We start from the raw sequence: 25,178 nt of genomic DNA, 5'->3' as shown, positions 1-25,178 counted from the left end.
AAAAAATAATTATAACTGAGGTTTTTCTACCAAGGTTGATGTGTTGGATACATTTTTGCAAACTTCTTACACACTGGTAATATTCTGTATCTTGTAGAAAGCAGCTGTTGATGGCAAACGGCAAGAGATCATAGTCCTGGACTCAAAGCGCAGCAATGCTATAAACATCGGTTTGACTGTCTTACCTCCTCCCCGCACAATCAAGACTGCCATTCTCAACTTTGATGAGTACGCACTAAACAAAGAAGGCATCGAGGTAAGTCTTTTTAATAAGGTTCTGCCTTATGACGCACACCTATGGACTCTTCCTCTCTCTCCCACTCATCTTAACTCCCCAGCTTATCAGAATACAGAGATGCTAAGATATATTGTGATCATCAGCTTGATTTCGAGTTGTTTTCATGCAATTTTGAATTGAATCTTCTCTTTTATTTACTCTGATTTACAGTAAAAAAAACAAAACAAAACAAAAAAATCAATGTGTTTAAATGGTATTATACGCCTGTTTTCCCACCTTCTCCCCAACTTTTCTCTTCCTGCCACTAGAAAATACTCACAATGATCCCCACAGAGGAGGAGAAGCAAAAGATCCAGGAAGCTCAGCTGGTCAACCCTGCTATCCCCCTGGGCAGCGCTGAACAGTTCCTTCTCACCCTCTCCTCCATCACAGAGCTGTCTGCTCGCCTGCAGCTGTGGGCATTCAAGATGGACTATGAAATTATTGAGAAGGTCAGAATCAATCATGCCTGTAGCAGTAGCAAAAGTGCATGATATCTCATTTTTGCTTCTAATTTTCTTATAATAAAATTTAATTTTGTGAATTAAAAAGGATATATTAGGAAATATGCTTGCGATTAGTTAGTGAAATATGAGCAATTATCGCACGAAATCTGTAAATATGAAGCTACAGCCAGTTGGTGATTATCTTGGCTTAGCAACAGCTTTCCAGTAGACTTCAGTACAACTGTACTTCCTTTTGCACCCAGTGGTCTCCCCCTGCTGGCCACTAGAAAGAATGCAGGTTTGAGGCACTTTCAAACTATCTTCACTTTTGACGTCCACAAACTTCATCCGCCTTTTATATACAGTGAATAGTTTAAACAAGATTTGTTTTTCCTATATGGGGTACATCTGTATGATGAGAGAAGAACAGACTTCACTGGAAAAAAAATAGGCATGCAGGGATGTGTCATGTGCTTCATGACTGTATTTTCCTGCTCTTTTAGGAAGTGGCAGAGCCTTTGCAGGACTTGAAGGAAGGAATGGATCAGCTGGAAAAAAATAAGACACTCAGATACATTTTGACCACGTTACTTGCCATTGGCAACTTTCTCAATGGCTCCAATGTAAGTAAACCTCCAAGTCGTTTGTAGCGTTTACTCGCTTTGTACATTTTCTGCAGTGCTCCTCACCCCCCACCTCCTCTGACAGCCTATTGATTTGGCAAGAGTTCTGCGTGCCTGACTGCACCAGATACTGTCCTTCTACAGTAAAAACACTTGTCAAGGCCTCTGCTAAACCTGGTCCTTTCTCTGTGTGTGTGTGTGTGTGTGTGTGTGTGTGTGTGTGTGTGTGTGTGTGTGTGTGTGTGTGTGTGTGTGTGTGTGTGTGTGTGTGTGTGTCAAAAAGAGAAAAGGGGAGGGAAGGTTTTGGGATTTCTGAGAATTTCTTTCTGTCTGGCCTTTTTATGTGTGAACCTGCATATGTGTCTCTGTTTTTTTCCCTCATTTGTTTTGTTTTTGTCTCACTTTGTCATCTGTGTTTCTTTGCCCTTGCGTGTGCCTCGGTGTGTATGCAGCTGTGAGTAAGTGTATTTATGAATGAACCTCTGGGATATGCGAGCCAAACATGCAAAGGGGAAACATAAGTCATCAACATCAAAACAGGCAGTTACCGTAAATAATGGCCACGTTTATATTTTGCAGTAAGCCATTTAAAGCTGGCAGGAGAACAAGGGGAGATCCCGTTAGGATTAGGATTATGTCTTTCATTCTGGCTTTTTAGCTTCGCTGTGGTGAGCAGAATAATCAGTCAGCCCTGAAATAGAGTGTAGTTTCAGTCTAATGAATCTACGTATCTACTCTTAGCTCTTTTCAACTCCCTTTTTTTCCCCTGACTCTGCCAAAGAGGAAGTTCACTGCAGTTTTGGTCCTAGAGTAGCAGCATTTGATTTTAATTTTAGACCATTGTTTCCATCCCACACTCTGAGAGTGCTCCTGTGCTTGCATATATCTCTAGGCTAAAGGCTTTGAGCTGAACTATTTGGAGAAGGTCCCTGAGGTGAAGGATACAGTTCATAAGCAATCTCTGCTGCACCACGCCTGCTCCATCGTGGTTGAGAAGTTTCCAGACAGTACTGATCTCTACTCTGAGATTGGCGCTGTTACCCGCTTGACCAAGGTTCCGTTTAAAATTTCACTTTAACAACTAATCTAAAATAGTTTGTTGTTAGTAGACATAAATGCCAATGCCACATCACCTCAAGTCTGTCTTGGTTGTTAGGTGGACTTTGACCAGCTTCAAGACAATCTGGCCCAGATGGAGAGAAGGTGCAAAGCATCATGGGATCACCTGAAAGTCATTGCAAAACATGAGATGAAACCAGCGTTGAAACAAAAAATGTCCGACTTCCTCAAAGACTGTGCAGAGAGGATCATCATACTCAAGATTGTACATCGAAGAATTATCAACAGGTGCATTCACATGTAGATAATCCTTTACACATTAAAGCTTTCCTTACGCATTTTCCAGAATTTTTATATCTTAGAAATATAACTGTGTAATCAGATTTTGAATTCTCGTTAATGATAAAGCATGTATAATGATGCATTGTCGCTCTACTCTTCTCCAGGTTTCATGCTTTCCTGCTGTTCTTGGGCCATCCGGTGTATGCAGTACGTGACGTCAGCATACACCGCTTTAGCAAGATACTGAGCGAATTTGCTCTAGAATATCGCACGACAAGAGAGCGCGTGCTGCAGCAGAAACAGAAGAGGGCCAACCACCGAGAGAGGAACAAGACCAGGGGAAAAATGATAACAGATGTAAGTCGTCTTCAGTCGACCTACACGCACATTTTTCCATTTCATAAACCTCGTCTTTGTTTAGTTTGAGCTTTCTGATTTCTGAGAAACAATACGGCCCATCCCTAGACGCTGCTTATATCCTTAATCTGGTTAAAGCGCCAAATGCGGCATTTGTAAGGACATCGGTATAGCTCCTTGGTATTCACATGTATAGGTTTCTGTAACAACAATCAGTGAATTGTTTTTAGTGTATCCTATTCTGTAGCTGGAGCCAGCTAAGAAAAGCCAGAGCAAACACCTCACCGCATGATTAAAATCCCCCGGACTGTCAGAGCAGACTCAACAGCGGGCTCTGGCAAGAACACCCGCTCTTCAAAAGGTCCCTAATTCAATCACTGTGTGAGAATTCAAACTCTGGATTTCTGGATGGCCCACTCCTCAGCTCACACTCCTACAAAGAAATTCAGTCAAATATGCTCCTCTGGGCTGCACAGCTTGAATCTGCAGTGATGATTTTATGGTGTACGACAGGGGTGTGAAACATAAGGCCCGGGGCCCAGAATCAGCCCGGCAGACGATCCAATCCGACCCGTTGGACATATTTGTCAAATGTAAAGGATGGAATAAGTTTTTAGACTTTTAACTGTATTTTTAGGACTTGTACAGCTTTTCCTACTGATAAACACCTCAGACCAAAGCCATTCATGCTGCAGTAAGAAAGTAATTGATAAAAAGTTGACAGGAAACCATGACAGGGAAGTCTATAGTAATTTTATCTACTATAGACATTTCTATTTTATTTCACAATGTGTCAGCAGTAGAATAAATAAGTAAAACAGGGCATTTTCTGTGAATTAGCAAATCATTCCACTTAATACTGAGCTACCAGAATTGTCTGTAATTTTATATATTTATTCTGTACAATTTAAGCCCAAAGAGTCATCCTGACTCATTTCTTTCAATAACCACAACAGCATTTCTTCATCATGTTGAAAAACTGAGATATTAACACTGCATTTCTTTTTCTTGTATTGACATATCTCAGCAATTAAATGCACAGTTAAACTACTTTACACTGACAGAAAGGGTATTTCCACCAGTCTGGCTCACTTAAGATAAAAGGGGGCTTAATTATGGCCCAAGATGTAAAATGAGTTTGGCATTCCTGTTCTAGGAGATGAAAGTCTCACGAAAATGCAGGTATTAAAAAGAACGTGTTTAAATATTTAAGGACTTCTGGTATTTGCTTTCTTCCTAAAAATTAGGTGACAAGACTGCACCACTGTCTTATCTTAAAACTCGTATATAAAAACTTATACTATTATTTTAAAGTCTGCAAAAATGTAATTTTTACTATTTTTTTTTCCATAGAGTGAAGATGACAATGATAGTGAGGTAATTGTGTTTGCAGACAAGTGCATGGGTGTTTGCATTTAACCCTGTCTTTTTAGACACGCTGTTGTAACTTTGGAAAACACCAAGTGTTGTAACATCAGGAAAAACAGAGTCGATTGTGACACTGACAGGCTGTGTGTGTAAGAGAGACCGAGCGTGGATGAGGAAACTCGATGGACAGAAAGAAGTGTCTGCATGATATGTTCTGTTGATTGAATCTAACTTCAACAACTCACAGATACTCAGGTGAAATATAATGAAATTCTTGAACCCGGCATGTCAGCATTGTTTCAAGAACCAGTCTTGAGGGAGAAAAAAGATTGTATCTCAGAGTTGTGGGTGGAGTGTTTGAAATGCCTAACTGCTCCTGTTTTAGGTTAGAAAGCACTGTCACCTGTAAAGGTTTACCTGTGTGACGACTTTCATACGTAAAAGGTCTCAGAGCGTGGAGATGAGTCACATTATACTGCTAACACAATCTCATGTGCCCGTCTGTTGCTGTAGAGTGGTAAATTTGGTGGAGCCCCTTCAGACAAACCGGAGAGTCAGCCTCAGAGTGTCCAGAGTGCCGAAGATGCAGCAGAACACGAGAACATGAAGGCCGTCCTAAAAAGTAGCCTGCAGAGTGGAGAGAGTGGATCATCCACAGTGCCGGGCCTTCGAACACGCACCAGAGCCAGTAGCACCAGAGGTTCTTCTCCTTTACGTGTTGTGCTTTTACACTTTTAAATATTTCCTTATTTTTACCACTGCCATCCAGAAAACTAGATTTGCATTATTCAAGTCAAACACAGTAACAGTTGTTTCATCTTTATTGAAGGAATTCTACCTAAAACCTAAGTTTAATTAGGACTATTTAGCAATGTAGCAGCAAATCTCTTCAATCTCTATGTTTATACACCACTTTGGTGCCTCTGCTCACCCCAACCAGTCAAGGCAGATGGCTTATTATTATTTTTCAGTTCATTTTTAATCAGTCATTTCAAGGCAGTAAGCAGCAATTCAGTTATAGGGGGGAGACATTATAGCAGGGAATGGTCATCCATGAATCTTTAGTTAAGTTTTGGATTTTACAAATAAATGTTATTTACATAAGACCAATTCACAATAGTGAAGGGGCTTTATATTACATGGCACAGACTACAAAATTAAGGAGAGGAATACAAAATTATTTGGTGATCCTCAGTGACAAAGCATATGGAGGACGAAGACTTTTTTTTTAACACAAATAAACTGGTAAAACCAGGCTGAGGGAGGGTTGTGGGAGGAATGTGAGTGTGACATAAAAGAGGAGCAGAACATCTTCCTGTTTTACGTTTACTTCAGTTGATCCAAAATGCCAGCTGAAGGCTTTTCAAGGGCCTATTATGACATCCTGTTTACAAGATGTTGCTAAATGTTGTAGCAACATTTGCTGAAAGTAAGCATGCAAACTAAAAGTACTATCAAAAACGATTTGCATTAGTACTACAGGCCAAGGTAATGCTACTGAGTTCAAATATCTGCTCAGACATGCTATTTCTGAGATTTACAGAGCCAGATGCCTCAAGTTTAGTTAATTGAATTCAGAAATAACTACAATTACAGGTTATCAAGTCTGTCGTTAAGCCTGCTTGTAGTTTAACTAAATGACTTAGCCCTTTAAAGAATATTATGAGATGCTATTACCTTGGTACCATCAGACGTTTCGCTTACCCATTTTAACTGTGTTGTTTTAGGTCGTGTTGCCCCATGGTGCTCTGCCAACGACGACCCAGTAAACTGCACAGATGACACAGCAGACGAGATCATGGAGAGGATTGTCAGGTCAGCCACTCAGGGGCCCAGCCAGCGGACGCAGCCGCGGGAGAGGAGACGATCCCGAGCCAATCGAAAATCATGTGAGTGGTGTCAAATATTGGGCGAGCTGCCTCATTTCTTATCATACACAGAGCAGAAAGCTCCAATCAGCTCCATATGTAAACTCATATAATGCAAAAAAACAAAACATTTTTCCATGATAGGCGATTATGTTTCCACTCTGAATTTTCCTCTTGTGTGCACAGTGAGGAGGACACTGAGGAATGGTTTGACAACAGAGGAGGCAAACGCTCTTGGCTTGTCTAATGGTTCGGAGATGCAAGTGTGAGCTGGACCCCCATGGGACACCACGCTATCTGGAAGCCCTTTCACTGCCCCAAACCCCCCATAAGGACATAAAGACCCAACCCGTCAACCTACTCTGCTCCGGTTTGGCACTAAAATCCCCCTCCCCAACCCCAGCTTTGATGAGTTGATCTCATCTTTGTATGTCTGGACTTGACCAAGTGCTTCCTAACGAAAGAGAAGGGAGAACAGGATTTTATTCCTGAACTGATGGGCAGAGGGAGCAGAAACGGCGTGCTGCATTAAAACCACTAAGCTTTGCCCTTGCCGGTTAAACACAGTTTACACATGATTTGCTTTCATAAGGCTTCATCACAGTTATGCTTTCAATGTGATATTGCATACAAACACCTGCAGAAATGTTTGGTTTTTTTAAGGCCGAGGGAGTCAAAACAGTTGGCAGTTTAATCCCCGTGGCCTTCAGTGAATTGAGAGGGCTAGAAAATCAGTTCAAATAAATGTGTTTGGGTTTAGTTTCAGCCCAGGAGCTTTCATGACAAAAAAGACATTTCATCTATTGAATAGATGGCCTTGTGCAGAGGGTTATTTTGTTATATACTACTGTGGTAGTTTTGTGTTTCGTTTTGCTCAAGAAGGTGCTCAAATAAGGAACAATTGCACTGGATGTAAAAGTTGGGTCTCAAAGGAAAGTGAGATCCTTGACACTGATTAACCATTCAGACATCTGAATCTGAGAACATACTCAGCAGTTAACCAGCAATTCAGCAGTAGCACAGTTTTTAAATATTTAATCAAAGTCAACATATCCAAGGCAAGCGTGCATTAGTTTACTAAATAAGAAGGAATTCATCAGAGAAACGGCGCAGATATTTTTTAAAGTTGATATGAAGAGAGAAAGGCGATTGCCAACAGCTCCGTTACAGGTTTGACTGGCAATCCCACTAGTTTCAGACTAATGCTAACGATGCAAACATTTATAGTTTGAACTGAAGTCGCATCGTCACCGTCGTGATCTATTCTCACCGATGAACAGCTGGAGTGAGGTGAAGTACAAGTGAGCAATCTTCACAGAGTTTATTTCGTTTTATTTTGTAGAGACTATGAGCTGCACATTTCAGAGTGCCTTTCAGAGACAGCTATTTATTAAGATGTTTTCAGGGACATATAATAACGAAAATGTTGCTACAGATGTGCGGTCTGTGGGGCAGGGAGGGAGCAGAGGTTAATATTGCAGTGTAGATCATTCTTGAGCTGTGATTTATTTTTAACCAGTGTTTTTAAACTTGTCATGGCAGAATTACTTTTTTTGGTTCCATGCTATGTCTTGGATCAAGTAGTTTATGAAGATAGCTTTAACATATTTATGACAACTTAAGGATTGGCTATGCACATTAGCTGTTATCCTGTTGCCTTATTGTAAGATTCATTTAGGTTCACTCCATTCATAGTGTAGGTAAAATTATAGAGAGAGAGATCAGGCCATTTTTGCCATTTTCAGGGTATGTGGGGTGTATTTTTTTAATTCTCAATGAATGCAAACCATCAGGGGGCACATTTATAATTATTAGTTAGGAAGCACATAAAATTTTTTAATTTATAGACTTTTTAAAACATCAAAATCTGTACTGAACTGAATATTTTAGAGGTCCACGTGCTGTTAATCAATTTGGAATGGCCTTGACTGAATTCATAATGATCTCTATTCACTTTTAATTTTCACTGTGATGGAAACATAGCCATTGAGAAAATAATTTAGCGCATTGTGATAAATCTGCATAAAAAAAGAAATCAAATGAGCACTCCATTTTTATTTTGTTTTGAATTGACTGGAACCTTTTCAGCACCTTAGACTCGATGTGTAGCATGCCACTTAGTAAAACTGCAGTTACAGGAGGAGCTGGGAGCTCAGTGCGTTTCCCGGGTTGTACTGACTTTTCAAGAGCAAAAACATGTTTGAAGCAATACAGGGGAATGTTGTAAACAGATGTACATGTCATAACTGTCTTTTTTTTTTTGCTCCATGTGTAGAATAGTGTATTATAGACTAAAAGCAGTGTTATTCAAAATATAATTTAAGAAAACCAAGCCATGCATGGTTTTAAAAGAAAGTGACACTTCTGCTTAATCCAGGAGGTGGTTTCACTTTGGTTCTAAGAGCTGTAGGATTTTCACTTCAGACTGTAACATGAACACCCAGCGATCGGCTTTACCAGTTACTCCAGTAAAATCCAGATGGAAGCCTTTGATTTAATTGCACTTATATTTTTATCATTAGCCCATCACACACTGCTGCCTGTGCCATAACATCACTGTGGAACTTGGACTAAAGTGCTTTACTACCAAGGCTTCAATTGCATCTATACCCACAGCAAAAACTATGTAACAACTACAATAAAAAGGCAAAATGCAATTTTTTTTTTTGTCATCAACTTCTTTCTGCCACCTTTTCTTCTATGAATACAGAAATAAGTCACGTTTAGACCAGACAAAGCATGTGAAAGAAAAACTTAAGCCTGTTTATTTTTAGTCCACACAACCCATTTTTCAAGTCACTTTTATGTTCAAGAGCATACAGATGTCAGTGACACGTTTACCATTACAGCTGGTGTTTACATACGGCCCACTCATCTGGACTTAAAATTCATGTCTGTTCACAGGTGGTATGGAGCTAAATGCGATTATTGTTTGCTTGCAATAAAATGCAGAGACATCACGATGATGAGGATAGGTAGGAAAAACAAGCATTCAAAAAAGAAGAAGAAAAAAAAAAGAAGCCGAAACTGTCTCAGCAAATCCAGTGCAACCCAAGACACGTTCTGCTTTATACTAGCTGAAAACAGAAAAAAGGGTAAATAAGAATTATAGAACTTGTATTTCCTGATCATAGTTCAAATTTATCAATATACACTGTCCCTGAACAATTACTTTTGCACAGTACCTTAGATTTGTGAAGATAAATTACAAAATGGAGTCTTCCCTTTCCACAGGACATAATTTTCTTTGTAAAACCCCTGAAAAACTGACAGGCTTACCTAGTTTAACATTTTGTATTGCTACATTTTAAACAAAGATTGACAAATGAATTTTTAGCTTTGCATATATTCATAGGTTTGTGGTTTGGTGTGCATCTGCGCCAATAATCATCTCTGAAATAGCACCAAAAGACAAACACTTGACCATTCAGAGGTCAGGCATTTGTTAAATGTATGGTTTAGAAACAGCACGTTGCAAATGTGCAGAAAAGTCTAATCATTAACCCCAACATAATTATTCTTTTAAATGGCAAAGTAAACAATACTCTGCATATATATGTATATGAGACACATAAAGCTGACCCTGATGAGCAGTACGAGTCTGGCCTGACAGTTTCAACTGCTCACTTGTCTTCTGTCTCAGGGTCACTGCTGGATTTTATCATGTGCAATGGATACAAGTAAACTCAAAGCTGTCGTTTGGTACAATAATGCACTTTTAGATCTGAGTTGAGTGTAAATTTATAAAAAAGGGTGCGTCGTTAACGCGTTAAGAAAAGAATCTGGTTGCCGTCCTCTCATGTATCCCATCATTTGGAGAAACAACAATCTTAAAATCTGAGGTGTCTAAAAAGTTTATACAAAAATGTATATCCAAATTATAGTTTATCCTGTGAGGGAAATATGTAAATGTTTATATTTTCAAAAGATACTTGTGTTTACCCATAGTTACACATGAAGTTAATTAAACATATAGCACCAGCTTGTAGATCATGCCAAGCCTTGGGTTTGGTCTAAAGCGCAAATCTGTGCCGCACTAAAAGAAGTGTAACGCAGACAGCAGTGAGACAAATCGACAAATCTTCAAAGAACTTAAAGTGCCACTCCAGTCCCACGCCCGCTGCCCAGGCTTCAGCTATCTAACCACAGTACACGCTTCTTATCTAAGACAACTGATGGGGAGCTTCAAGCATTTCCATTAGGAAAGTGTCAATAGGTGTGTCACCGATCAGCTTGAAGAAGAAAAGATGCTCCAAGCACTTCAAGCCAATAGATCGCAGTGCTGGCAGTCGAAGGAGGAGCTTAGCAAACCTGCAGGGAACAGAGAGGACATCATCTCACTTAACAAGATCAAAATGTACGAGACAGGACTACAACAAAGACTGTTACAGCAGAGGACCATTACCTTCCTTGCTGCTCTGGATATTTCTGTTTGCAGTAAGCTTCCAATGATGCATAGACCTTTTCTCTGAGGAGCTCCACCTCACCGGTGTTGGAGAGCCCTTTAGCATCTACATGAAAAATGCAGAAAATTAAAAAAGCCCAAAACATTTTTTGAAGAAATAGTTAAATGTTTCTAATTTCTTCCATGTTAAGTACCTGGGTTAAACAGGACAATGGCTCGAAGGCAGCCCAGCTCTATTTTATCCATTTGCATATCTCTCATCTTATTGACCAGCTCAGTGAGAACTCTGAGAAAGAATGCAAGGTTTCAAAGCATTAAACAAAAACACTGAGCCTACACTGTGTAAGACACTCTGAACAACAAGAGGAAATGTACCTATCAAATATGGCGCCGACCTCTGCGCTCTGCACACTTTCTCTGTATCAAAAACAAAAGTCAAATTAGACAATACGTTTTTATAACACAAATCATTGCAGTCAAGTGCAGCTTATATGTTTGTATCCTGGCAATTCTTTACTTCCATCAATGTACCTGTCAAAAATGGCTCCAACTCCTGCACTGTGTGCGTTATCGCGCTGCAGCTCAGAGGCAAGAAGAACTCCATCCTTCAACGGAATGGAACGATGGGAGAACGAGGCGATAAGAAGCTCATTCCACCCTGAGAAATTAAGTCCATTTACACACAGATATGTAAAAAGCAATAAGATTTTAATTCATCATGACATTTAAAACAAAGACTCATGTGTCTCAGAGTCCTTTCTCCCTTAAGTTGTAGGCAATAATACAAAGACAGTTTAGTGCAACTGTATACACCATCCCCGCTGCTGTGAGATTTATGTCCTCAGGGTTCTGAACCACTTTCCGTATGGGGGAAAGGAAAAAAAAAAAAAAAAAAAAGTTGTTATTGCCACTTTCCTTTCTGGGCAAAAAACCCTTCTGGGGAATCACCAGACACATAACAACTGGAGTTAGGAACAGTCACTACTTCAAAAATATTTTCTAAAACATTTCAGCAAAATTGGGCAGAAATGTGGTCATTCACTCACAGCCTTTTAAGTTTCCTCTACACTTTGTTTTTACTAGACATTCTCGTACACTAATTCTTAGCACTGCTTAGTTTTATAGGGTATGCAATTTATTGCGATTTTGCAATTTTTTGCAAGGTATGCAATTTATAGAGTATTCAAGTACACAAATATAATTAAACGGCTCCAAACAACAATAACTTAGATAGCAATGTAACTGTATGTTAAGAATTACAATAACCAGCATAAAAGGACATATTTGGCCACTTCAGAAGAATACTGTATGGTGCCTTTGATAAACTTATAACATCAAAGCTGATCAGATCACTTGTGTGTGCTTGTTCATACCTGCACGCAGAAGGATGACCTGATCATCAAGGGGCAGTTCAGAGAAATGAGGGATTCTCTTTGCCCACTCCACCAGGGCAAACAGCTGTTTGTCTGCAGTCTGACAGATGTTGCTAACAGCATCATGTGGCTGAAACAAAACAAAAAAAGACAATCAATGCTTCCAGTAATTTTAGTAAGCTTTCATCTTAATAAACATAGCTATCACTCTGTTTATAGTGCTGCCATGTAAATGCATTTACGTTCCAACCACTCACCGAGTTTCCTGCAGAGCCTCCGTCTGAGTGAAGCTCAGTCTTTTGCTCCACAGCCGTCTCTGCCTCCAAGATCTTCTCCACAGGCATCTCGTCATTCACTCCAACACTGAATTCCAGCTCGCCTTCCCGCTCTCGGTTCCTCTGTCGTTCCTCTTGTACCGCTGCATCACACAAAACACACAAACAGACCATCAATGATGCTTGTAAGAGTTAAAATGCAAAGTGTTCTGACTATGTGCAATCATTTTCTGATGCACTGAGAAAGTCTGCTATACAGACAAAACTTAGTAAGAGCAATATAGATGTATATGACTTTTAATGTAGTGAATTGTTATCAATTTTAACTGAGTGGTGGGACCCAAAATTCAATTGAATTTTACTTTATCTTATTTATATAGTACTAAATCAAAACAACAGTCGCATCAAGGCTCTTTATACTGTAGGGTAAAGACCCTACAGTATTACAAAGGAAACCCAAAGAATCAGTCGACCCCCTATGAGCAAGCCCTTGGTGACACTGGGAAGGAAAAACTCCTTTTTAAAAGGAAGTAATCCTTTGGCACAACCAGCTTCATGGAGGGGCAGCCACCTGCTGCGACTGGTTGGGGGTGAGCGGAGGCACCAAAGTGCGGGTTGAGGACAAAGAAAAGGGAGCAGAGGGAGAAAGCAAAGAAGCCACACCGTGGGAGGGAGCCACAGTTTAATAATTACTGCTGCTGGTTGAAACCTCTAAATGCAACAGTGATGTATAAACACACAAAGTGAAAAGAAGAAAGGTTCAGGGCCCAAATTCCCCAGCAGCCTAAGCCTACTGCAGCATAACTAAGAGAGGGTTCTAGCCCCAGCTATAAACTTGATCAAAAAGCAAAGTTTTAAATCTAATCTTAAAAGAATAGGCATTTGTCTCCCCAGTACAAACTGGGAGCTGGTTTTACAGTAGAGGGGCCTGATAGCTGAAGCTCTGTCTCCCATTTTACTTTCAGAAACCCCAGGGTGGGGCAGTATATGATGGGAAATGATCATTCAAAACTTTGTATATGAGAAGGATTTTAAATTCAATTCTGGATTCGACAAGAAGGCAATGAAGAAAATCTAATATGAGAGAAATATTTTTAGTCCCAGTTAGCACTCACACTGCTGTGTTTTGGAATTACTTGAGGCCTTTCTGGGAGTATTTAGTGTGAGATGAGGATAATGAATAACAATAGCCCAGCCTACATATAATAAATGCATGAACTAGATTTTCAGCATCAGTCTGAGACATGCTTAATTTTCTTTTAGTCACATTGCAAAAATTAAACAATGCGGTGCTACATATTTGTTTTTAGTGCATGCTGAAGAATATGACTCACAGTGTTCAAAGCTAAAGTAAAGAATCTGGTTAGACATCATGTTTTAAAGATGAAGACAAGTTCACTGGATCTAATTTACAGTGGAAATGAAACACAATTATCTACTGTTGTGTATTAATGTGTACAACCAGATGTTCAATCAAGTTCAAACTATAAATAAATTAGGGTTTTCTGCTCAGAACCTTAGGGTCAAATCAGAACTCGACTCTATATAATATCTGTGTGGATGTTCACCAGTGGAAGCTCACTCAGTAGAGAGTGGTTTATGTAGCACAAGAATGAAGCTAAGCATAAACATACAAATACAAGCCTTTGAACCCAAAAACAAAAAAAATGTTTTGGACCAACTCAAAATAATCTTTCTCTATTTAAAGCAGTCAAGCAGCCGTGCAAGTTAATTTGAAGGTTTTCACACATGCTCTTCCTCCCGCCCCATTTTTCCAGAATTTTCAAAACTGACTATGAATTGTTGTATTGGTATTATATTACTTAAAACTTAAGTAATTTTGAAGCAGTATAAGCAACACAAGCCAGGACTCTTCTTAAAATGCTGACACTGAGGGATAATCTGCCATTATCACTAGGCAATCAGACACTGAAAACTGCAGCTATACGAATCCGATCTGTGCCCTTAACAGCAACCAAAATTAGAACTCCTTGGATTACTGTTTATTAGACCACATACGTGCCACATACTACATTTGGCAGTCATCACTCTCCATCATTCCATCATTCTCAGGTCAAATTCACACACAAATGTCATGAACTTTGCATTTCTAACAATTTCTAATTCTCCATGTGACATTAAAATACAGTATCCTCAAGAATTCAATGTCATACTCATCCATCCTTCAACTTTTCCATCTTCTGTTATGTCCTTTACAAGTTTGATTGCTAGTGAAAGATGGAGAAAGATTTGAATTGGAGACAGGTTAGTTGCACCAGCCCCAACAAACCTGTCTGTCCTAATGTATGTTATCAATAGTCCACATTTACTTAAACTGTTTTATTTAGGCTTAACTCTGTATAATTAATAACTTCATGAAATTTTAATTCACAGCTAGTTTTTTTTTTTACCGCTAACATACAACATTTTGACTTATCACTGTGGGTACAGTTACATGTAAGACAAGTCAGAACAAAACGCGTTGCTAAACCGTCTGACTGCCAAACAAGCTCTCTACGGCAATATTCTAATACTTTGCATACCTTCCCTCTTCATTCCCATGGCCAGGCACTTCTGGTAGCGGCAGTACTGGCAGCGATTGCGCTGGCGTTTGTCAACCAGGCACTCTTTGTTATCTCTGCAGGTGTAACTCAGGTCTTTTCGCACAGTTCGTTTAAAGAAACCTTTGCAACCCTCACAGCTGTACACTCCATAGTGCTTGCCTGTAACATAAGGGGGTGGGGGGGGGGGGGGGGGGAACGAACGTTACGGCCCAATGAGAAGACTGGAAGGAAGACAACATCAACCTGCATGTATGAGTTGGGGAAACTTTTTGCTATCATTCATAATAAGTAAGATCCACTACATGAAAGTGTTATCATGGGTTGAAATATTCGTTGGCTGATGTTTCACTTCTGTCCTTTACCTTGTGCTGATTAAGTTCACTCACCAGAAGAGCGGTCCCCACAGATGACACACAGTCGTTTCTGAGACAACATTATTCCCGGGCTGTGAGCCTGCATGGGCCTCAGGCCAAACGGAGGCTTGATGTCTTCTGAGCTGCTGACAGAGTGCATCCCTGATATAGGCGCTGACGATGAAATCTGGGTACGATTGCAACCAAATAAAACAAGGGAAACAATGTAACAATGTCATTATTTGTATGTAATGGCCAGACAGTATTTTCCACCAATTTGAATAACCGGAGGCTAGGGCTGTCAAAATTAGGCAAAGAAAAAACCCAAAAACAAAATAAAAAACACTGTTTATTCCTTCAAAAATATCTTCAAATATCTAAATTATATCCACAAGAAGGCAAATTGATACGAGACTCATTCTTACTTTTGTGAGTGCATTTAAACTGGGATAATTAGTGTGGATATTTAGCTCTGGTCACTGGGAAAAAACACGTATACCCCAAATGGATGACAAAAACCTGATGGCTGTTTCTAGATGAAATTGATCATGTGCTACACTAAAAACCTCCAAATTTTGAGTTCACACTATAACTTTGAGTTTCTCACCATCACCTATTCATGTATATCTACTAATTAAGGTATCTTATGTTGTTCTGATTTTTCCACATAATATGGCATAAGTCATGTGAACAGCGAAATACTAAGAGTCACAGCTACTGATTTAACAACTTTTACTCTGCAATATCCAGCGGTGCATCCTACACAGCTTATGACAGACACTATTTCTTAGTTATTTTCATTTTTTCACATAAATACAGAAATATTTTCATAATCAAATGCCCTTTTGTTATTAGCACTAACTGTGACAATTTTTGCTTACAACGCCTTCTGTTAGGAGCCATTATTCAAAAATGCCTGCCTCTATAAGTGGAGTAATGTAAATAGTCAGTAAAGTGTTTGTTTTTTCCCCACTACAGTGTACCTTAAGTGGCTGTGTATATTCGGCCCAGTTTAAACAAGCATCATGGCTCTCAGGCTACAAAATTAAAAATAAGAGTTAAGTGCACTGTGACATCAGTACAATACATACACCCTCATGCATATGAATTACCTGACTGTTGCTGATGGGTCCAAATCCCAGAGAGTGTGGCACCACTGGGGAGTTAAGTGAGGGACTGATGACTGAAAACGGAGATCCTAAGATGCTGGTGGGGCTGTTGGAGGCTGAGCTGTTAGGTTGCTGTGAGGACATGGCTTGTAAGCTGCCCGCTGAAAAGAAAAACGTCCCGTTCGAAGGATATCAATCTGAAAGTGATAAAAAAATAAAAAAAAATAAAAAAAGGAATATAATAAGCTATGGAAACCTTTCTGATCGATCTTGATTAAAAGATAACAGAGACTGACTTTGACAATTATTATTTTGAGCTAAAGTTGCCAAACATGATTTGGTTGCAACTTCTCAAAAAAAAAAAAAAAAAAAGGAAAAAACGAGGGGGGGGGGGGGGGGGGTGTATTTTGTTAATCATTACACATTTGGTGTCTTTCAGTTCTCAAATGTTGAGCGTTTGCCAAGATTACATCATTATTTCTCCCATTTCAGAAATAAAGTAGTGGAAGTCTTATAGCTGCGATTGCATTAAGTGGCAGAGAAACCAATTTTCCATAAGTGAGTTATATGGGCAGAAATCTGTGCCATCAGAAACTAAATTTGAATAAATTAAATTTGAATTGCTCAGATTGAATCTGAATTGTAACTTGAATAAATGCTTTTGAAAACTGAATTTGAATTAGTCTAATTTGAAATTGAATTTATGGTTTGAAAATGATCATCACTAAATTGAAATTGAATTTTATATTTTGAAAATGAATTGATTTGCTTTGAAACTGCATTTTATCCTTTAAAAATTCAGCTCTCGAATAATTTCAGATTCACTTCTCACCATTCAGTTTCAGGTCTACAAGTCAATTTCAGTTCCAAAATTCAGTTTTTTGGAACTTACATCCGGTTCCGGTTAAAGAGCAGATTAATAGAACTACGTTTTACTAGCGGACCGAAAGTGTTACTGACGGGAATCTACAGCGTCTTGAGCTGAATTAAGACTTCAGAAGTCATTCGTCATATCGAATGACCAGCGGATGAACTCTCAGGTTGGTAATAAATGTATTACATGTATAAGAACAAGCTTCATGTTAACAAATGATTGCCGTAAGGTAACTTTTATGCTTATTGTAGCTGCTAGCTAAAAACGCTAATTTAGCGTAGTTTGCCCTGGATTCAGCTTTGACAAACAAATATGATCGACTGTTTCTAGTAGAATTCCAAAGTTGTCATCTTGTACCCTCTCAGAGTACCCCCTCTGTATGCTTGCAGAGACCCCTACAGTAGGGAAACATGCAAAACGGTGTCCAAACCTTTGTATTTTAGCTTTATTTATGTCTTACACAGCATCCCAACTCTTTAGCTAAAGTGAATAGTTAGTCTAATTCATTAGTGCAGCATTACTGGATCACCTCTGTTTGAAGTGATATAATATGATATAAAACTATCACTGTGTTTAACTACCATAATAATTCTTAGGGTACTGAGTGCATGCTTAATTAGATTTTTTTTTTTTTTTTTTTTTTTTAAAACATACTGCTCCATTACGATGTTTGACAAGCTCAAGACGCTGTAGATTCCCGTCAGTAACACTTTGGGTCCGCTAGTAAAACGTAGTTCTATTAATCTGCTCTTGAACCGGAACCGGATGTAAGTTTCAAAAAACTGAATTTTGGAACTGAAATTGAATTGTAGACCTGAAAACTGAATGGTGAAAAGTGAATCTGAAATTATTCGAGAGCTGAATTTTTAAAGGATAAAATGCCGTTTCAAAGCAAATCAATTAATTTTCAAAATATAAAATGCAATTTCAATTTAGTGATGATCATTTTCAAAATATAAATTCAATTTCAAATTAGACTAATTCAAATTCCGTTTTCAAAAGCATTTATTCAAGTTACAATTCAGATTCAATCTGAGCAATTCAAATTCAAATTTAACTTATTCAAATTTAGTTTCTGATGGCACAGATTTCTGCCCATAGAGTTAGCTGGCCACGTACAAATCTATAACCATAAATCACTGAACATAAAAAGGTCCGTTTATTTAGCTAAGTTGAACTCAAAAATCTTCCCCCCCAAAAAAACAAACAAGCAAGCAAATCACCCCTCCTCAAAAAACTGGACAAATAAAAGGGAAATAATTCTCGTGGCAGGTAATGTTTGTACGTACAAATATTTGCTTACATTAATCAGTGTGCGTTAGCGTTTCATGTTTGCCAAAATGTTGCTAAAGGTACGCAGCAGCGCTACCGCCGAGTCACTATTAAGTACATACCAGACCTTACTAGAACAAAAAGCAAATACATTGTCCGTATTCTGTAAAAACTACAACGCCTAACTAATTACGACAAATACACAATGTCGGAGTTTGCCTTTATCGATAGCTCGTTAGCTGCAAATCTTCGGCTTCAAAGATCCATGCTATACAACAACATTAGCAAACATTAGCTTTGGTTTTCACACGTCTAAGTGATACTACCTTCTGTAGTTTTTTGTAAAACTGGGATATAGCAAACAGACCTTGTTTCGCATCTAAAAATGTTGCATAATAATCGACAGTCCGCAAATGAATCCGCTCGACCTGCATTTGCTAAGATTAGCTTGTTAGCTTAATTTACGGCTAATATAGCCAACATTAGCTCGATGCTAGATTCAGGGGTAATACCCCAAGGAAGCGACTGTTCACAACTACCTCATGGTTGTTGGAAGATTGGAATTACATACCAGACACACCTTCGAAGCATTGTTGAGAATCACTTCTAGATAAAGGCCGAGTCTCAGACACAGTTTGCTTCGGTCAGAAGCTGTTGTTGTTTACAGGCCATGATGGCTCAGTGCCACAATCGACTTGAGCCAAAATGTCCCAAGGGACCACCCATAACAGCACCGTCATATGACACCCCCGCTGCAGAGGTTCAGCTTGATTTAGTATTTAATCACAGCTAATTTGGTTGGCGATTATCGCGTCACAATTGTATGCAGTATTTGAGTTTAAATAATATCTATCTTCTCAATATATACTGTTATCAAATTCAGCACACTACGCTCCAAAAATACACGACATCAAAAGGCCATCCGTGATGCGTTCAAGAAACACTGAACATTTCATACCTGCACAAATACAAGCGAGTGATTGTTTTGGGTATGATAGGGGGAGTGGTAAACAAAAATGTAAGTAAACAGTAGTAAATTCAGCCAGAAACTGTGTGTGTTTTCGCGTAGCCCAATTATGGCATGCTATTATTTAAGAATCTGAGCAAGCTGTTTTAAACAGCCACACCTACAAAAAGAGTTGGAATGTTTTCCCTTTGACAGAAGGAAGGGGTATATACAGTATTGCACAACTTGTTCTTGCACCAGTGATTTATTTGTGCAGTAATATTTTCCACTATTCAAAATATTGAACACAGTGTTCTGTTCTTCTAAAGACCATTTTTGTCCAACGTTTTTTCTCCTGGGCTGGAGAATGACTTGCACTTTTGTTCTCATGAATTAGTTGCACTGCCTCCTAAAACCTCAAAAGCTGAGGTTCAGTTTATTTTGTACCATTTGCAGGACATTTTACAAGCAAAACAAATTTGTTTTATTTCAGTTAGAACAACTAGACATTGACACCTGCATTCTAGACCTACCTGGTGAATATTCTCATATAAATTCATCTCAACAAACAAGAAAACTCATATGGCCTACAGTATGCAGGCAATCAAAATAAACTTGAAAAACTGCTTTGCTTTTTGTTAGTTGGTGAGAAGGTGGCTGTTAACAAGCCAGGTGGCATTCCTCCTGCAAACACTGTGCTGCCTGAAACTGCTTGCACCTTATAGGAGCAGCAGCTGATCAGAACAGAGCAATATGGTGAGCAGTATTATATGTGTAACATCTTTTGGCTTGTTGCTTTGCAGTTTGTCATCATGACTGAAAACAATAGACTAACCACGATGAAAAGGACCTCTGCTGCTTATTTGACTTTTTTGTCAGGTTAGTATGATACATTTGTATTTACAATTTATATAAATTTAGCTATATAACGTTTGATTAAACATAACATGATGAAAAAGAAATATTTTTTCTGTACTTCCACAGTTTTTTGCTTTTTCACACTGGGATCTTCAGACTTTCACCATATTACTCTCACTGAGAACTACACACAAGCCAAGAGTTATTGCAGAGATATGTACACTGATTTAGCAACAATTTACAACTTAGAAGATATGAATAATCTGGTTTCTTTAGCTTCAAATATAACTGAAAACACTTGGATAGGACTGGAGATCGGAGCTGTGTGGATGTGGCATTGGTCTTTGCCTGGTCAATTAACAGATTTTTTTAAGTGGAAATCAGGAGAAGTAATAACAAATAATCAAGAAGAATGTGCAGCATTGGATCAATTTGGTGGGTGGTTTGTCAGTGCCTGTGGAGTTCTAAGAAAGTTTGTTTGTCAAGGTAAGTAAAATTACAATAATTTATTTCAGAGATCAATAATAACAATAATACTAATAATAATACATTTAATTACATTACAGGGACACATACTGGTGATTTCATTTTTGTTAATGAGTCCAAATCGTGGTGGGATGCTCAGAGTCATTGCAGGGGCTTGCCATCTGATCTAGTTAGCATACACTCTGAAGCAGAGAATATGGCAGTGCTCAACGTGTCTGCATCACAAACTGTCTGGATTGGGCTGTTCAAAGATCCCTGGAAATGGTCGGATGGAAGTAACTCATCTTTTCGTTTCTGGAGAGCTTCTCAGCCCAGCTATCTTCCAAATCAGGATTGTGTTGCTGCAGTATTTCAAGATAATGGGAAGTGGAATAAGCAAAGCTGCAGTAACCAACTCAATTTTGTTTGCCATGGGGGTAAGTTTGTGTTATTTATTTATAAATTGTATGTATTTACTATGTCAGCAAAATTATATTATAACTTTTTGTTTTCTATTACACAAGACACAACAATCTATATCTGTCCACTCATTACTCACTTTTACATCAGGGAAATCATTTTCAACACTGCCATTCACAATAGACAGTGACCTGTAATTGAGACAAATGTACTTCAAATTAATTTGATTGCAGCTGCTGCTACCAAACAGTCAAGGACCATTACCACAACAGAAGGAACAGCTGCAGGTGGAGTGAGAACACCAAATACCACAGAGTTTATGTCACCTACATCAAGTACTCATCTCCAAAGTACAACTACAGAAATGTCATCTTTGACACAGCCACCTCCTGCAACTACTGTGAATTTAACTACAGGTGGTGACTCTATATTAAAAACCCCGGGAGGAATTTCAGCCCAGATCTCAACAACACAGACAGGGATTTCAGTCCCAAACACTACAGAACATATAGAGATTTCATCCCAGAACACTACAATACAGAAAGAGACTTCAGCCCAGAACACTACAGCATACATAGAGACTTCAACCCCAAACACTACAGCATACATAGAGACTTCAACCCCAAACACTACAGCATACATAGGGACTTCACTCCAGAACACTACAGCATACATAGGGACTTCACTCCAGAACACTACAGCATACATAGAGACTTCAACCCCAAACACTACAACATACATAGAGACTTCAACCCCAAACACTACAGCATACATAGGGACTTCACTCCAGAACACTACAGCATACATAGAGACTTCAACCCCAAACACTACAACATACATAGAGACTTCAACCCCAAACACTACAGCATACATAGGGACTTCAGCCCAGAACACTACAGCATACATAGGGACTTCAACCCCAAACACTACAGCATACATAGAGACTTCAACCCCAAACACTACAGCATACATAGAGACTTCAACCCCAAACACTACAGCATACATCAGGACTTCAACCCCAAACACTACAGCATACATAGGGACTTCAGCCCAGAACACTACAGCATACATAGAGACTTCAACCCCAAACACTACAGCATACATAGGGACTTCAACCCCAAACACTACAGCATACATAGGGACTTCAACCCCAAACACTACAGCATACATAGAGACTTCAACCCCAAACACTACAGCATACATAGAGACTTCAACCCCAAACACTACAGCATACATAGAGACTTCAACCCCAAACACTACAGCATACATAGAGACTTCAACCCCAAACACTACAGCATACATAGAGACTTCAACCCCAAACACTACAGCATACATAGAGACTTCAACCCCAAACACTACAGCATACATAGAGACTTCAGCCCAGAACACTACAGCATACATAGAGACTTCAACCCCAAACACTACAGCATACATAGAGACTTCAACCCCAAACACTACAGCATACATAGGGACTTCAACCCCAAACACTACAGCATACATAGAGACTTCAACCCCAAACACTACAGCATACATAGAGACTTCAACTCCAAACACTACTGCACACATAGAGACTTCACTCCAGAACACTAGAGCATACATAGAGACTTCAGCCCAGAACACTACAGCATACATAGGGACTTCAGCCCAGAACACTACAGCATACATAGAGACTTCAACCCCAAACACTACTGCACACATAGGGACTTCACTCCAGAACACTACAGCATACATAGAGACTTCAGCCCAGAACACTACAGCATACATAGGGACTTCCACCCCAAACATTACAGCACACATAGGGACTTCACTCCAGAACACTACAGCATACATAGGGATTTCAACCCCAAACACTACAGCATACATAGAGACTTCAACCCCAAACACTACAGCATACATAGAGACTTCAACTCCAAACACTACAGCATACATAGGGACTTCAACCCCAAACACTACAGCATACATAGAGACTTCAACCCCAAACACTACAGCATACATAGAGACTTCAACCCCAAACACTACAGCATACATAGGGACTTTAGCCCAGAACACCACACATTCCTCAATCGTAACGGCCAGTGTAATCAGTCAAAATTTGCACCCAGGTATGTTTAAAATTTCACATCTTTGATTTTGTTTTGCATTACATATTATGCAATTAAGTAATTCTCTTCACGTTTTCTTCCAGAAGGAAACATGATATTAATTCAAGAAAACATGACATGGATTGAAGCTCTGAGTTACTGCAGGAAACATTATTTTGATCTTGTTGACATTAAGACCAAAAACATACAGGACCAGGTTGCTCAAAAGGCAAAGAATGCTACATCATCCTATGTGTGGCTGGGTCTACGCTACACTGTTCAATTTAATTTTTGGTTCTGGATTAGGTCAACGTCTAGCTGTTACCAGAACTGGTTACCAGGAGAAGGACCTCAAAGGGATTATGGCAGTGCTGTTAGTGGTGCCATGGAGGCCACTGGGGGGCAGCAGTGGGTAGGTTTGCCCGAGACAGAAAAACTGAATTTTATCTGCAACACATGTGCTGGATGAATGAGGGCCAGTGCCTCTTAATGTAATGCAAATGTTAACATTTTCATTGTGCTGTATGAAAAAATTAACACATTTTCCTATACTGACATGTGCACCCCTTGGTTTAAAATTCATGCTGTGTTCAGTTACACCATCAATCCAGTGAACCTTGGGGGCCGTGATCCTGATTGTTTCAATGCTAAGTTATGACATCATATCTCTGTTGAAATACAGCTGCCTCCTCTGTTGTTAATATTGAATTTAAATAGATATGAAAATGTTTTTTAATCTTTGCATTTAATGAATATGACATTTTCTACATGTGTCATTTACAAGAGCAGGCATCGTTTAATCCCTCACCCAGCCGGCCGAACAAGAGGAAAAGAAAGTAAATGGTAAATGGCCTGTATTTGTATAGCGCTTTACTAGTCCCTAAGGACCTCAAAGCGCTTTACACATCTAGTCATCCACCCATTCACACACTCGTGATGGCAAGCTACAATGTAGCCACAGCCACCCTGGGGCGCACTGACAGAGGCGAGGCTGCCGGACAATACAGACGTTCACCCTCCTTCCTTTACCCTTGAGGTACACAGAGAATTGATAAACCATGGAAGCAGGACATGATGAAGCCTTATTCAATATGATAAACTGTATATAAATTTTATCTATAGCAGAATTGCATATGTCAAAGAAGTTGATACAAAATAGTATGTTTTGTATGTTTATCTGTTTTTATATACATAACAAAATGTCTTATTTTTTTAAGTAAATAAATAATCCCTCCAAATACCTGTGTTATTCTTTATCAATTTATAAATGATTATATCTCCTTATATAGCTCCTTGATATCACAAATGAAACCATACAACACAGGAAATATCATGTGCTTGATACTATAATTTATTATATCTACTGTCAATTAAAAAACATTAAAAATCAAATAGTGATATTAGGCATGCACCACGATGAGCAGCTAAACTACTAAATTATAGAAAACATGCATTCATTTGCAAATATTACATTTTCTAATACCTTTCTAGAATGTTAGCACTGGTTTATGTTTTATTAGTATCTAAGAACATTTGCAGTGTGGATTTCAATAACTCCATAAAGTCAGTAAATAGCAGCTTGAAATTCACTGCTATATCTTTTTTAACTGCTTTTGCATCCAAGATGAAAATCATGTCACTTCTCAATTCTACGGATCATTACACAAGTGTGTCACAGGTTTTCCCTGATCAGCCATTGGTCAGTGAGTCTCCCATCAGTTCAATGTTAATGTTCCAATAGGGCGCAGTCAGTCAATCAGTCTGTGGACTACTCCCTCCCCTCCTTTTCTCACCCTCATCTCCTCTTGTGTGCTGTCCAGCTGGCTCTGACCCCTGACCTTTCACCCTCACTCCTGACCTTTGGCAACATTCCCACGCCACACCCTTTTGTGCAAATCTCTCC

At 39.1% G+C, this 25,178-nt stretch overlaps 3 protein-coding genes across 9 annotated transcripts in view; 2 read left to right on the top strand and 1 right to left on the bottom strand.

Moving 5' to 3' along the window:
* fhod3b (formin homology 2 domain containing 3b) overlaps positions 1 to 8,937 on the top strand; it is a 93,211-nt gene extending 84,274 nt beyond the window's left edge. For 3 of the 4 annotated variants that reach the window (XM_080895915.1, XM_080895917.1, XM_080895918.1), the window contains 10 exons: positions 98 to 256; positions 547 to 729; positions 1,227 to 1,346; positions 2,239 to 2,400; positions 2,503 to 2,693; positions 2,852 to 3,044; positions 4,398 to 4,421; positions 4,926 to 5,112; positions 6,140 to 6,301; positions 6,467 to 8,937. In XM_080895915.1, coding sequence (XP_080752041.1) covers positions 98 to 256; positions 547 to 729; positions 1,227 to 1,346; positions 2,239 to 2,400; positions 2,503 to 2,693; positions 2,852 to 3,044; positions 4,398 to 4,421; positions 4,926 to 5,112; positions 6,140 to 6,301; positions 6,467 to 6,549 — 1,464 coding nt within the window. In that variant the 3' untranslated portion in view covers positions 6,550 to 8,937. The remainder of the gene's footprint in view (positions 1 to 97; positions 257 to 546; positions 730 to 1,226; positions 1,347 to 2,238; positions 2,401 to 2,502; positions 2,694 to 2,851; positions 3,045 to 4,397; positions 4,422 to 4,925; positions 5,113 to 6,139; positions 6,302 to 6,466) is intronic. The other variant, XM_080895916.1, reaches the window with a different exon arrangement.
* An 85-nt stretch (positions 8,938 to 9,022) lies between these two features.
* On the bottom strand, positions 9,023 to 19,242 carry LOC308405353 (retinoic acid receptor RXR-beta-A-like). Of its 4 annotated transcripts, none has more exons than XM_080895920.1 (12): positions 19,086 to 19,242; positions 16,363 to 16,556; positions 15,284 to 15,437; positions 14,877 to 15,056; positions 14,508 to 14,561; positions 12,316 to 12,476; positions 12,059 to 12,188; positions 11,217 to 11,343; positions 11,061 to 11,102; positions 10,880 to 10,971; positions 10,686 to 10,791; positions 9,023 to 10,591 (listed from the first exon to the last, which is right to left on the bottom strand). In XM_080895920.1, exons 2-12 carry the CDS (start codon positions 16,501 to 16,503, stop codon positions 10,444 to 10,446), a joined length of 1,335 nt encoding a protein of 444 aa, XP_080752046.1. In that variant the 5' UTR covers positions 16,504 to 16,556; positions 19,086 to 19,242; the 3' UTR covers positions 9,023 to 10,443. The 4 variants fall into 4 exon arrangements, with proteins under 4 accessions (XP_080752046.1, XP_080752045.1, XP_080752047.1 ...); XM_080895919.1 differs by having other exon boundaries at positions 19,077 to 19,236; XM_080895921.1 differs by lacking the exon at positions 19,086 to 19,242 and adding an exon at positions 18,873 to 19,022.
* Positions 19,243 to 20,157: 915 nt separating this feature from the next.
* On the top strand, positions 20,158 to 24,505 carry LOC308405544 (uncharacterized protein). Its single transcript, XM_080896215.1, has 4 exons — positions 20,158 to 20,330; positions 20,436 to 20,795; positions 20,876 to 21,211; positions 21,428 to 24,505. The coding sequence occupies exons 1-4, from the start codon at positions 20,222 to 20,224 to the stop codon at positions 23,320 to 23,322; spliced, it is 2,700 nt and encodes an 899-aa protein (XP_080752341.1). The 5' UTR covers positions 20,158 to 20,221; the 3' UTR covers positions 23,323 to 24,505.
* The last annotated feature ends 673 nt before the right edge of the window (positions 24,506 to 25,178 follow it).

This window comes from Rhamphochromis sp. 'chilingali', assembly GCF_963969265.1.
Source record: "Rhamphochromis sp. 'chilingali' genome assembly, chromosome: 11".
NCBI classification, from domain to species: Eukaryota; Metazoa; Chordata; class Actinopteri; order Cichliformes; family Cichlidae; genus Rhamphochromis; species Rhamphochromis sp. 'chilingali'.
This window is presented reverse-complemented; position numbering and strand designations above follow the sequence as displayed.